This window comes from Erythrolamprus reginae, chromosome 2 (genome assembly GCF_031021105.1).
Source record: "Erythrolamprus reginae isolate rEryReg1 chromosome 2, rEryReg1.hap1, whole genome shotgun sequence".
Lineage (NCBI taxonomy): Eukaryota > Metazoa > Chordata > Lepidosauria > Squamata > Dipsadidae > Erythrolamprus > Erythrolamprus reginae.
Window position 1 is genome coordinate 142,781,854 of NC_091951.1, and position 12,339 is coordinate 142,794,192.

General features: G+C 41.5%; 1 protein-coding gene across 4 annotated transcripts in view; it reads left to right on the forward strand.

Annotated features, from left to right (window-relative positions):
* FBXW10B (F-box and WD repeat domain containing 10B) overlaps positions 1-6,809 on the forward strand; it is a 37,169-nt gene extending 30,360 nt beyond the window's left edge. For all 4 annotated transcript variants that reach the window (XM_070739723.1, XM_070739725.1, XM_070739726.1 and 1 more), the window contains 3 exons: positions 511-782; positions 2,604-2,759; positions 5,654-6,809. In XM_070739723.1, coding sequence (XP_070595824.1) covers positions 511-782; positions 2,604-2,759; positions 5,654-6,513 — 1,288 coding nt within the window. In that variant the 3' untranslated portion in view covers positions 6,514-6,809. The remainder of the gene's footprint in view (positions 1-510; positions 783-2,603; positions 2,760-5,653) is intronic.
* Positions 6,810-12,339: the final 5,530 nt, after the last annotated feature.

Genomic DNA, 12,339 nt, shown 5'->3' on the forward strand with positions numbered 1-12,339 from the left:
ATAGCCTTTAATATCAAAGACTTTTTACTTAAAGAAGTCTAAGTCTACCAAGGTGATATGTTTTCTGTTACTGCTTTTGTGCTAGAGTGACTTGCATAGCAATCTTGTTTTATATACTTATTTTTATAGCTGCTTTAGAATACATGTATAGGAATTCTAGAAGAATTTTCTTTGAAAACATCATCCAAAGCTATTACCATAGTACTGGAAAGAAAGTACTTGAAATGTCCTTGACCATACAGAAACAGCTTTTGAGGAGTATTTTTCATTCAGATTGTGACAAGGAAGAAAAGGGGATGAAAAAAGACCTTCCCTTCATTTTGCGGTGACCAGTCTCCCCTTTGATTGTTATTATAGTTGATCTTATTTTAAATAATAGGTTTTACGAGCCCTAATTGCAAGGAAGAACACCTGTGTCAGTCAACTTGAAGCCACTTCATTGCAACTCATTTTCTTGAATCAGTGGTCAGATTTCATAATGTTTTCTCACTCATCCAATTTCTTCCCTAGATTATTAATCAACGCAGAAGGAAGTGTGGTCTTGTTCCAGTTTGAAGAAGTAGAATGGGATCATAATCAGCCTTTTGATAGAATGCCTCGCCAAGCAGTCATAAGCAAATTTCATGACATACCAGCCCAAATAAAGCCACCTCTATATTCAAAATCTGCACGGGAGAAAAGAGCCAGAAAGAAAAATTGGAAGCTATACAAAGACGCTGACGAAACAGTACTTTCCTATTATATTTCTCAACATCCCACAAGATTATCCAAAGGTGTCCCAGGTATATATGTTTGTGCAGGTATACTTGCATATGTATGTATCTACTATATATCAAATCGGCAAGAATTTTGGCAGAGTGAGCAGATGGTAATGGATGGCTTAGTCAACCAGAAGTCTTTTCTTCAGATCAATAAGATAAATACCATCTACAAATGTGAACTGCACTTAGAAGGAAATGAAATGATGATATGATTGCTCTGACTCTTCTTCCATCTTAGATTGAAATGAAAAAGCACTCGGGTTCATTACACCAGGGATGGGCTACGAACCAAAACACTAAATTGTGCTCACCGCCGCGGCTTGTACATTCTTGCGCAACCAGCACAATATTGCTGCACACGGAACTGCAGGTGTGTCCCTGTTTCGGCGAGGGATTTTTGCTTCTGTGCATGCTGAAACACAGGCGCACCTGTGGCTCCATGCACGATTTTGCTTCCTCCACAGTTGCAGCAGCAAAATCATGCTGGTACTGTAAGAACTTACGAGCCGCGGCGGCGAGCGCAATTTAGCGTTCCGGCTCATAGCCAACCACTGGTAAATACTGAACTATGGCAACCAAACAATCCCATGGTAACTAATATATTGTTTTTGCCAACCATTGGCAATACAAATTCTATACATCCATGAATCAGTTCTGAATAAGTATAATTAGGGTGGTGCAGTTGTGCATATTTTGTGACAACTGCTAAATCAAATTTGTGACAATTGCTAAGTCAACAAAAGTAAGTAAAGCACTTAGACTTATATATCGCTTCACAGTGTTTTACAGCCAGGGGTGGGCCACCATTCCAGGCCCTACCGGACCGGGCTGGGAGCTTGCAAACACGCCCGGTGCGCCAGACCCCACACGGTGTTCAGCTTCTGTGCCTGCACAGAAGCCAAATCTTGCGCGAGGATGCATGTGTACAAGATTTCTGGGGTTTTTCGCTTCTGCGTATGCGCAAAAGCGTAAACCCCCAGAAACAGGCAAAAATAAGGTAAGTGGCCATCTGCGCTGCCACCGTTCACCTCCATTCTCCCCGCTTGCATCTCACTCTCAGGGTGAATAGCAGCAGCATGGTTGGTAAGTGGGAGCTGGCGCGAGAAGCGAGTGAGGGGCGAGCGCTTGCGGCAGGGGAAGGAAGGGCTCGTGGCGGGAGAAGGAAGGGCTTGTGGCAGGAGAAGGCAGTGCTTGCGGCGGGGGAAGAAAGCTCACCTGGGAAAGGCAGTGCTTGCGGTGGGAGAAGGAATGGCTTGTGGCGGGGGAAGGAAGGGCTCACGGCAGGGGAGGGCAGTGTTTGCGGCGGGGGGAGGTAACGCTCACGGCAGGGGAAGGAAGGGCTTGCGGTGGGAGAAGGCAGTGCTCGTGGCGGGAGAAGGGCTCATGGTGGGGGAAGGAGGGGCTTATGGCTGGGGAAGGAGGGGGTTGCGGCGGGGGAAGGCAGTGCTCGTGGCGGGAGAAGACAGTGCTCGTGGTGGGGGAAGGATGGGCTTGCGGCGGGGCAGGCCAGGCGGAGGTCTGGGTAAATGCCGGTTGCATGTGCATGCATATGCATGTCCAGCAGCGCCACCAGAGCTGGACTATGCACTACATTGCCGCCTTCTTTCAAGATTGAACAGGTCTGGTATGCTTTTCTCCCGTGGTGTTTTATATTTTTTGAAACTTGTCATATTTAGCATCTTTATGTACACAAATATACATTGGACGTGTAGTCTCATTGCTCTACAGAATCCCAATGTGGAATTAACCCTCTAATCTTATGAAGCCATATTTTATTAGAATTGTTCCATGGAGTTTTGTTATATCACGTTTTGGGCTGCTAACCATGTGATTCTTTTCTAGCCCTTGTTTATGAAATTGTGAAGACTCCTTTACCTCGGAAGAGGGAAGCCAGGACAACCATAGTTCTGGATGAAGACCAAAAGCACAGACTCTCTGCACTTGCCCATCAAACCATAGAGGAACAGGACTCTTCAACAATGGTTAAAGTTGCTTCTGGTAAATAATTTTTAGGTATTATTTTTAAAGGTTTTAACGGCTACTGATATCGACCTCTAGGCTACTGATTCATATCTTAACAGAATAAATTGCATTTTTGATTTATACGTAAAACTTGAGAAAGTTACAAAAATGGGTAAATATGTAGATTGTTCTGAGTTCGGGTTTTGCCCCGTGTAATATTTTGAGTGTCCATGCGACGTTTCAGTGAAATCACATTCACCATCATCAGGCTGAAGTTGTAAGCTTCGTGCTGCTGTAGATATAGTTTGTTTGCAACTGCCATTTGTTCCTTATAAATAGTGGTGGGGGTGGAGATTTGGTTTGAATGTAGCAAGTAGATTGGGTGGCTATGTTTTAATGATTTGATTGGTTGGTGGAATCACATTTAGTTGAAGGATTGAAAGAAAAACAATTACAAACCTAATCAAAAAAGAGACATCCCCCAAAAATCAAGACCAAGAACAGGATAATGGCATCACCCTATAATCATGGAAGCCATAGAGATAGAAAAACACCCCCTCAGCATGAATAAACATGATGACACGTCCCGCCTACAAGAAATTTGGAAACCAGCCCTAAACAAAAAAACATATCATAATCATCACCATGTCAATCACAGTCTTCAAAGGCATCCCCATGTAGAGAGCATTGCAGCAATCGAATCTCGAGGTGATAAAGGCATAAACGACTGTGAGAAGTGACTCCCTGTCTAGATAGGGCCGCAACTGGCACACAAGGTGTACCCATGCGAATGCCCCCCTCGGCCCAACTGAGAGATAGTCTAAGCTCAGCTGTGGATTGAGGAGGACGCTCAACTTGCGGACCCTCTCTGAGGGGGGGCAAAGATTCCCCCCCTCCAGGGTAATGGACAGACAATTGGCATTGTCCCCGGGAGGCAAAACCCACAGCCATTCCATCTTGTCGGGGTTCAGTCTGAGCCTATTAACACCCACCCAGACCCTAACAGCCTCCAGACATGGCACATTACCTCCACTGCTTCACTGAGTGGATACGGGGTGGAAATGTATAGCTGCATGTTGTCAGCATACTGATGGTAACTCACCCCTTGCCCTCGGATCATCTCACCCAGTGGTTTCATGTAGATATTAAACAGGGGCGAGATCATTATTTCATTCATGATAATGCTGCTGCCTAATAGTATATTCTGGCATTGGACCAGAATATCTCCGGGACCGCCTTCTGCCGCACGAATCCCAGCGACCAGTTAGGTCCCACAGAATGGGCCTTCTCCGGGTCCCGTTGACTAAACAATGTCGTTTGGTGGGACCCAGGGGAAGAGCCTTCTCTGTGGCGGCCCCAACCCTCTGGAACCAACTCCCCCCAGAGATCAGAATTGCACCCACCCTCCTCGCCTTTCGTAAGCTCCTTAAAACCCACCTTTGTCGTCAGGCATGGGGGAACTGAGATATTCCCTTCCCCCTAGACCTATACAATTTATGCATGATATGCTTGTGTGTATGTTTGGTTTTTTAAAGAAGAGTTTTTAAAATTATTTTAAATATTAGATTTGTTATATGTTGTTTCATTATTGTTGTTAGCCACCCCGAGTCTACGGAGAGGGGCGGCATACAAATCTACTAAATAAATAAAATAAATAAATAAAGAATCCCTAGTTTGAAAGTTCAAACCCCCCTCTGAGTATTGTATCTTGAAGCAATTTTATATTAATTCTTACCTTTTTTGCCTTTCCATATAAATTTCATTATTATTTTATTAAAATTTTGAAAATATTTTTTCTCTAACTATCGGTATTGTTTGAAAGAAAAACAACAATCTCGGTAATATATTCATCTTAATTATAGCTGTTCTATCCATTAATGATAGTTGTAAATTCTTCCATCTCTCTAAGGCTGTTTCAACTTATCTTCTCAGTTTATAATAATTATCTTCCCACATGGTAAATCTGTGGGAGTGCTGGCCCATGATGCAATTTCACTGTTCTCCAAGACTCATAGGCTTTGCAAGGTTTTCTTTTTCAATAATAGTGATGAGTCTAGGGTTGAAGTCGAAGCCCAGGCCTTGTCTTCAGGCCCCATCTTTGTGCTTCTGTCAAGTGTCATTGTTCAAGGTCAGTCTAGATAGAGGGGAGATAGAGAATTTATTCTCTTTTGTTTGTGTATGGGATATGATACATCAACAGAATCAAGTCATTTTTGACATCCCAAGCTCAAAGTTTTGCCATCATTGATTTATGTTCAATTGGAGATAAGCTTCATCATATTCAATAAGCTTACTATAGGTAAGTGCCCAATTATGATTTGCAAAGCCTTACCCTTTCCAAAAATAAATATTTTGGGAAACTGTTAAGTGTAAGAGAAGCATTGGAATATTGGAATGGGTGAATTCAGTGCAACATAGTCATTGCATTTCCTTGTCTTTAAATATCAGAATAGTTTGCTTATTGTATTTAATTATGTAGCCATGTATTGCTTTGACAAGTATCAGCCCAAATATAGTTACTCAATAGACTCTGGGGCAGGGTGAGTTATGACTTGTTCCCTGATGTTGAATCCCTGTCTTACAATTGTAATTGGGTTTTATTTTGTTCTTCCTGCCATTGGGTATTACTGTTTCTGTGTTTATTTTTATTATTATCAGATGCTTTTAAATCTTATAATCTTATGTGATTAAGATGACTCATAAATTCATTAAATTAATAAATTTAACCCAGTTTCCTGGTTTTTTCAATAAAATTTCTGATTTTCCTAATCCTATAAATATTTTTATATCAGTTTTTGAAGGCCAAGTTGGGGGCCTTCTGCTAAGTTGTCCCTAGTGTCTGTCTTCCAATACTGTCCTGTGCTGTTCCTATGTCAGTAGATAGTATTTTAGGCCTTAAACTCCTTTCTCTCTTTCCTTTTTTAAAACAGATGAGGAATTAGTACCAGGAGCTGCACGCACTTCCATATTTGGCCAGAACAAGGCTTTGTTAAATCACCTAAAGAAGAGGCATACTATTGGTCCCATATCTAATGATCAGATACTTCTCACTGTCAGTACAGTACACCATGCTTATGAGCACGATAATGTCAGTGCCAATTTGGCATACAACATGAACATTAAAGATGCTTGGGTACCTGTTCAGCCCAGGAAATTACAGCCTAAACCAAGTCTATCTTCTCAATGTTCAAAGCACAAGGCAGTAGATCTAGCAAACCAAGTGAAGCAACTAAAGGCTGCTGGTGTCACTTTAGGTATGGAAAAGATTTCCTCACCTTTTGAAACCAAAATGCTACAGCTCAACACAAAGAATTCTTTGCTTGGGAGTACCGTGAAATCATTCATTCCTCCTCCCTCTATCACACGTTCCAAGTCTTGCAGCAGCTTGTCAAGAAGAAAAGCTTATTTTAACATCTCATCTCCAGCTGGTGCTAAAAGTAATATAATTGGTGGTTTTACAAGTTCAGTTGAATCCATCAAAATACCACGAATGAAGATTGCCCAACCTGATACCAATATAATTTTACGGCGTAAAAAATATTTTCATGGCCTTACTGCAAATCCTTATCGTTACAATACTGGGTTCCAACTTCTGACTACACAACAAATGAAAGTATATGAAGAAGCTAAGATTGCAGAGTACCAGGCAACCAAGACAAAAGTTATTGCAAATAGAGAAAAGGTGTGTAAAAGTGCTTGGGTGAGGAAAATTAAAGGTCTTCCTATAAATGACTTCACTAAGGAAGGCAAAACTGCTGCTCCTGAACTTGGGGGTAATGTTTTCATCTGAGGCTAACTTCTTTAATACAGCTGGCAAACCCTGAAAAACAAATGCAAAATTCCAGCCCAGGTAGTTGATTTCCTCTGCTCTGAAACTTTGTCCTATTTCCCTCTTTTGGGAGACTGTGACAAAATGTACTATATCAAACAATTAGACCACCTTTATTTTCAAAAATGAAATTTCCTTCACTTTCCCAAAATAATTCCAGTTTGAAACATTTGTATTTTATTAAAGCTCCTGTTCTGTTCATGAACATTTATTAACAAGGTTGATAATACCTTTAATAAATTTTGCTTCATAAATTATATGTGTGCATTCCTGAGGTGTCTTAGCGTAAGTTTCATTGTGTAGCTATAAAAGTTATCAAAATTATATGTTTACAACATATTTTTCAAAATTTGAAATGAGTAATGTTTGTTTTGTACCATACTTTCTTATAGAGTAAGTAATTGTTTTACAGACTTTGTTTTTAGCTGCAAAATACTGTAGAACAGATATAAATCAAATGCTTTTCTTTATAATTTGCACAACTGACACCTTTGGATAGAAGTACTGTTCATGCTCCTAAATGGAAAATTGTAGCAAGTGACCCTTCTCTTCCAATAAAAAGCTCTGTGGGAGTAATTAAATCACATTTCCAGCAATACCTTTTTGTTACCCTGATACCTGAAGGTAGAGGGAAGCTATTATGAAAAAAATAGGAGCATCTGCAGACTTTTGCTGCATTTGACAAAGCTTTGCCCCTTTGAGGCATGCATGCAATAAAAAATTGGGTACACATTCAAAAACTGGGCGGGACTTGGGACAGTCAAAAATTTGGTAGAACTTAGGACAACACTACAATCTATTGTACATCACTCCAAGCCGTTACATGTTGATCAGAAGGAGAAGAATAACTGCAAAAAATAGCAATTGGGAATAGGGGTGGGAAAAGAATGGGTGGTATTGAAGCTAAAGCATTAGTCTTCACTGGAGAGATCCAGAATCTCATTTACATTTTCTCAAGTCACCCAACCTCACAGACTAGTTTTTGGGGCACAGTGGGGATGGGAGGAGCCAATGCTATGGATACCATTTTGAAAAAAATGAGATGGAAGTAAAACATGTTTTAACAAAGGTTCTTTCTACCATCATCATTTATCAGATAGAGTAATGCTGAGGTTCGTGGCAGGATTGAAGCCCAGCTTAACTGCATCAGGTCAGCTATCTATAGCCTATGGTTCTGTTCCTTGCATTTAATTCGATTACATTCCTGAAAACTGGAAAGAACTTCAAATAATTCAAATTCAGGGATTTTGTCTGCAAATCATGCTTAAGAATGTTAAAATCATGTTTGGGAAGAATGAAGCAAACTATTTGAGAGCAGTCATAGACTAAAATAATGTATAGCGGGGAAGAATTACATTACTTTTTGAACCATAGTAAATATTAAAGGCAAATTTATTTCTCATGTTTCACAAGTATCGTGGATCGGGCTATCAAACTCCCAATCCGCAGGCCAGATGTGTCACACACTAGTCACACCCACGCCTGCTTTAATAAAGGGGGGGGGGGGAGTCCTGATACATAATGTCATAATGCTGTGAGGTAGACAGTATGCACAAAAATATCATTCATAAGCATTTTAGTGGGATGTCCTATAAAACCTATTTTGCTAAAAGATTTTAGTAGATAGTTCTGGTACTCTTCTAAATATTTCCTTAGAGCACAAGATTGTTAGGGAAAAATAAGTTCAAATACTTAGCATTCATTATTTTATTGGTATGACAAAACAATGGTTTTTATTTTGCATTATTCAGATATTTCACAGAAAGACATCCTTTTCTCAGCTTTTTTGCACAGAAGATAAAAGGTTAGGCGCTAAAATATGGAACATGATTATTACAAAAAAGGTCAAAAATTGGTTGTTATAACTGTTAGTGTCCTTGAAGATTGTAGGGGCCTTCCAGCACTCTAAATCAGTACTTCTCTCACCTGTAGTGGCATCAGCATTTGAAGTGGCATGGGTAACTTTGGCCAGGCTCTTCAAGAGATGAGAGCTGCCTGGCCTCTGTCGCCATGCCTGCCTGGCAGCTGAGAAGTGAGAAGAAGCCTGTGCACCCCAGACTGCATGTCCCAGCCCACTTTGTCCCAGGAAGAAGGCCGACTTCCATGGCTGCCCTGTCCTCCCGCTGTCCAGCTGATCCATCTGATGCTGGCAGGCTGAGACAAGGGCTGTCCTGATCAGTCTCTTCATCAACCCACCCTGTCCTGATTAGGCCTTGCTGGGGGCACCCTGAGAGTGATGGATCCGGCCTAGGGTGAGACAGAGTAGGATGCACTTTGGAGCTTCACAGTCACACCCACTGGCCCACTGCAGCTCCTCCACCTGGATGCACTGTCCATTGTGGATGCTAGCTTGGTCCCCTGCAAACACATCTCTCCAGGAGGGCTCGTTAAGCAGTGTTGGAAACTTCAGCCGGACTCAAGAGATGAGAGTTTGCAGTTTCTAGTAGGCACTTTATCTTGGGCCTCCCACCTGGAGGTCTCGCAGAAAGAGAGATGTAGGTCCAAAAGGCAGCTGAACCTTCCCACCCACCCCCCGTAGGTAGCCATTAAGCTGAGTGCAGTAAGTTCTTGGTGTTAACTTCCTGTTCCAGCTCATGTGGCTCGCACCAGTATACTCAAGGTGAAGTTTCCGCTCAGCCTTAAAAGTGTCGGCTGGTGTGTGGGCGGGGTAATGTTGGGCGATGCAGCCTTGTGTTCCCGCACACAGACTGGATTAATTGCTCTCAGCTATATCCAGCCCAGGGACCAAGATTTCTCCACGGACCACCAGTTGGTGACCTGTGCTCTAAATATAGCCAAGTTCTCATCCCATTATTGTTAAATCATGTGCAATGCCTTCATTGGTGCTTTGCAGCAAAAAGAAAAAGAAAGAAAAAGAGGAGAGCTGCAATGTTCCTAAATCTGTATACCTGGTTGTATTTAAAATTCTGATGACATTGAATGTTCACATACTACTACGAATCCTATACATCTGCAGGGAAAGGAGGGAGATTAGTTTAAGAAGAAAAAGTTGCTGCCAGTCAGGAAATGACCAGCCCAGAGACTATACAGAGCTTCAGAGAGAAATGGAAGTAACCTAAGGTGGTATTCAGCAGGTTTGGACCGGTAATAATGATCATGCACAGGTGCAGAAGGCATGTGGCTTATTGCTTGCACTCACGCCTTGCACAGGTGCAGAAGGCATGTGCGTGACCAAAGTGAGTGTTCAGGCATGCATACTCACATTTTCAGCGCTGGCTGAACTGGTAGGAAATTATATGAATCCCACTGTTGGAAACAACCTTTACTGCAATGTTTAAGGAAAGTTTCCATTTCCAGGAAAATTGCAAGGACTTATCCACGGATTCAAAAGTACACTTACCTTAAAAAAGTGCAGTACTATATTAGGATCCAGAAATAAATGGACTCAGTTGCCAGACTGATACAGTTGCAGGCCTAAGTATGGAATGATGTAAAGCCTTGATAAGTAAATAAAATTTCATGCTGTCCTTCCATCTGCACAATCACTAGTTCCTTCCAATACATATAAACCAGGTTCCTGGCCTCACCTTAAGAAAAGTTGGAAAATTTGAATGAAAAACTGCTTCTGAGAACATCTGTCAAGACAAAAACACCCCCTTCCAACCTCACAGAAAGAAGAACAGTGACATCTGTAGGAAAATATTCAATCATCACTATCTTTCCAGGTGATAAAGGAAGATTATCCTGACCACTCATCCTGAACACAGATGACTAAAAGGCCAAAGTGAACAATCCTGTGAAGGACAATGCTATTGACAGAGTTCTGTAAAAGCACTGTAAAGTGTATATAAGTACAAGTGTTACTGCTATTTGTTACATTTCTCTACTGAAGAGGCAGGAGACAGTTTATTGGGTTCAGCTCTTTATTGGCCATTAGTGATGGGCGAACCCAACGGTGTTCAGGTTCGGCAAGTTCGGACGAACTTTACGCAAAATTCGGCCGAACCCGAACCAAACCCGAACTCTGAATGCTGCGTGACATCCATGCTCTGCCCCCAGAATCCCATCGTTTTTAAATTTTATGGATTATTTATTTTTATTTATTTTTATTTTTACAAAAAAGAACGCCACAGAGGCGCTGCAAAGGGAGGACCTTTCACGTAAAAATAAACATGTTTATTTTTACGTGAAATGACCGCCCTTTGCTTGCAGCGCTGCTGCGGCGTCCTTTTTGGTAAAAATATCAATATTTATTTTTACGTGAGGACTTCCCTTTGAAGGAGCTGGGGAATCCCTCCCACGAAGAGATTCCGGGGGCGGAGCTTTGACATCAAGGCTCTGCCCCCGGAATCTCTTCGTGGGAGGGATTCCCCAGCTCTTTCAAATCTACGTAGCTTCTGCTCCGGCAATCTCACACTACTCACAAGAGCCTACAAAACTTTTGTCAGACCCATCCTTGAATACAGCTCATCTGTCTGGAACCCATGCCACATCTCGGACATCAACACCCTTGAAAACGTCCAAAGATATTTCACCAGAAGAACCCTTCACTCCTCCACTCAAAACAGAATACCCTACGAAAATAGACTAACAATCCTGGGTCTAGAAAGCTTAGAACTACGACACCTAAAACACGATTTAAGTATTGCCCACAAGATCATATGCTGCAACATCCTACCTGTCAATGACTACTTCAGCTTCAACCACAACAACACAAGAGCATGCAACAATTTCAAACTTAATATTAACCGCTCCAAACTTGACTGTAAAAAATATGACTTTAACAATCGAGTTGTCGAAGTGTGGAACTCATTACCGGACTCAATAGTGTCAACCCCTAAATCCCAACATTTCTCCCTTAGACTATCCACGATTGACCTCTCCAGGTTCCTAAGAGATCAGTAAGGGGCGTACATAAGTGTACTAGTGTGCCTCCAAATCTCAACCAGCAAATACTCTGTCCTACACATTGGCAAAAAGAACCAGAACTTCAAATACAAACTTAATAAACAAATTATCACAGATAATCCCACTCGGTCAAGGACCTCGGAATACTAATAACTAAAGATCTAAGTGTTAAAGCCAACTGCAACAACATTGCTAAGAAGGCCTCAAGAGTTGTTACTCTAATCCTATGTAGCTTCTGCTCTGAAAATCTCACACTACTTTCCAGAGCTTACAAAACTTTCACCAGACCCATCCTCGAATACAGCTCATCTGTTTGGAACCCATATCGCATCTCAGACATTAACACCCTTGAAAATGTTCAAAAATACTTCACAAGAAGAGCCCTTCATTCCTCCACTCGAAACAGAATACCCTACGAAACTAGACTTAAAATCCTGGGTCTTGAAAGCTTAGAACTACGACGCCTTAAACATGATATAAGTATTGCCCACAAGATCATATGCTGCAATGTCCTGCCTGTCAAAGATTACTTCAGCTTCAACCACAACAACACAAGAGCACACAACAGATTCAAGCTTAATATTAACCGCTCCAAACTTGACTGTAAAAAATATGACTTTAGTAATTGGGTTGTCGAAGCGTGGAACCCATTACCGGACTCTGTAGTATCATCCCCTAACCCCCAACATTTTACCCTGACTATCCATGGTTGACCTCTCCAGATTCCTAAGAGGTCAGTAAGGGGCATATATAAGCGCACTAGTGTGCCTTCCGTCCCCTGTCCTAGTGTCTCCTATATCTTGTATTTCTTCTCTACTATATACTCTATATTAACCTTCATTGTGTATTATTGTGTATTGGACAAAATAAATAAATAAAATAAATAAAAAAATAAAAGAGGAAGAGAAAGAGAGAGAA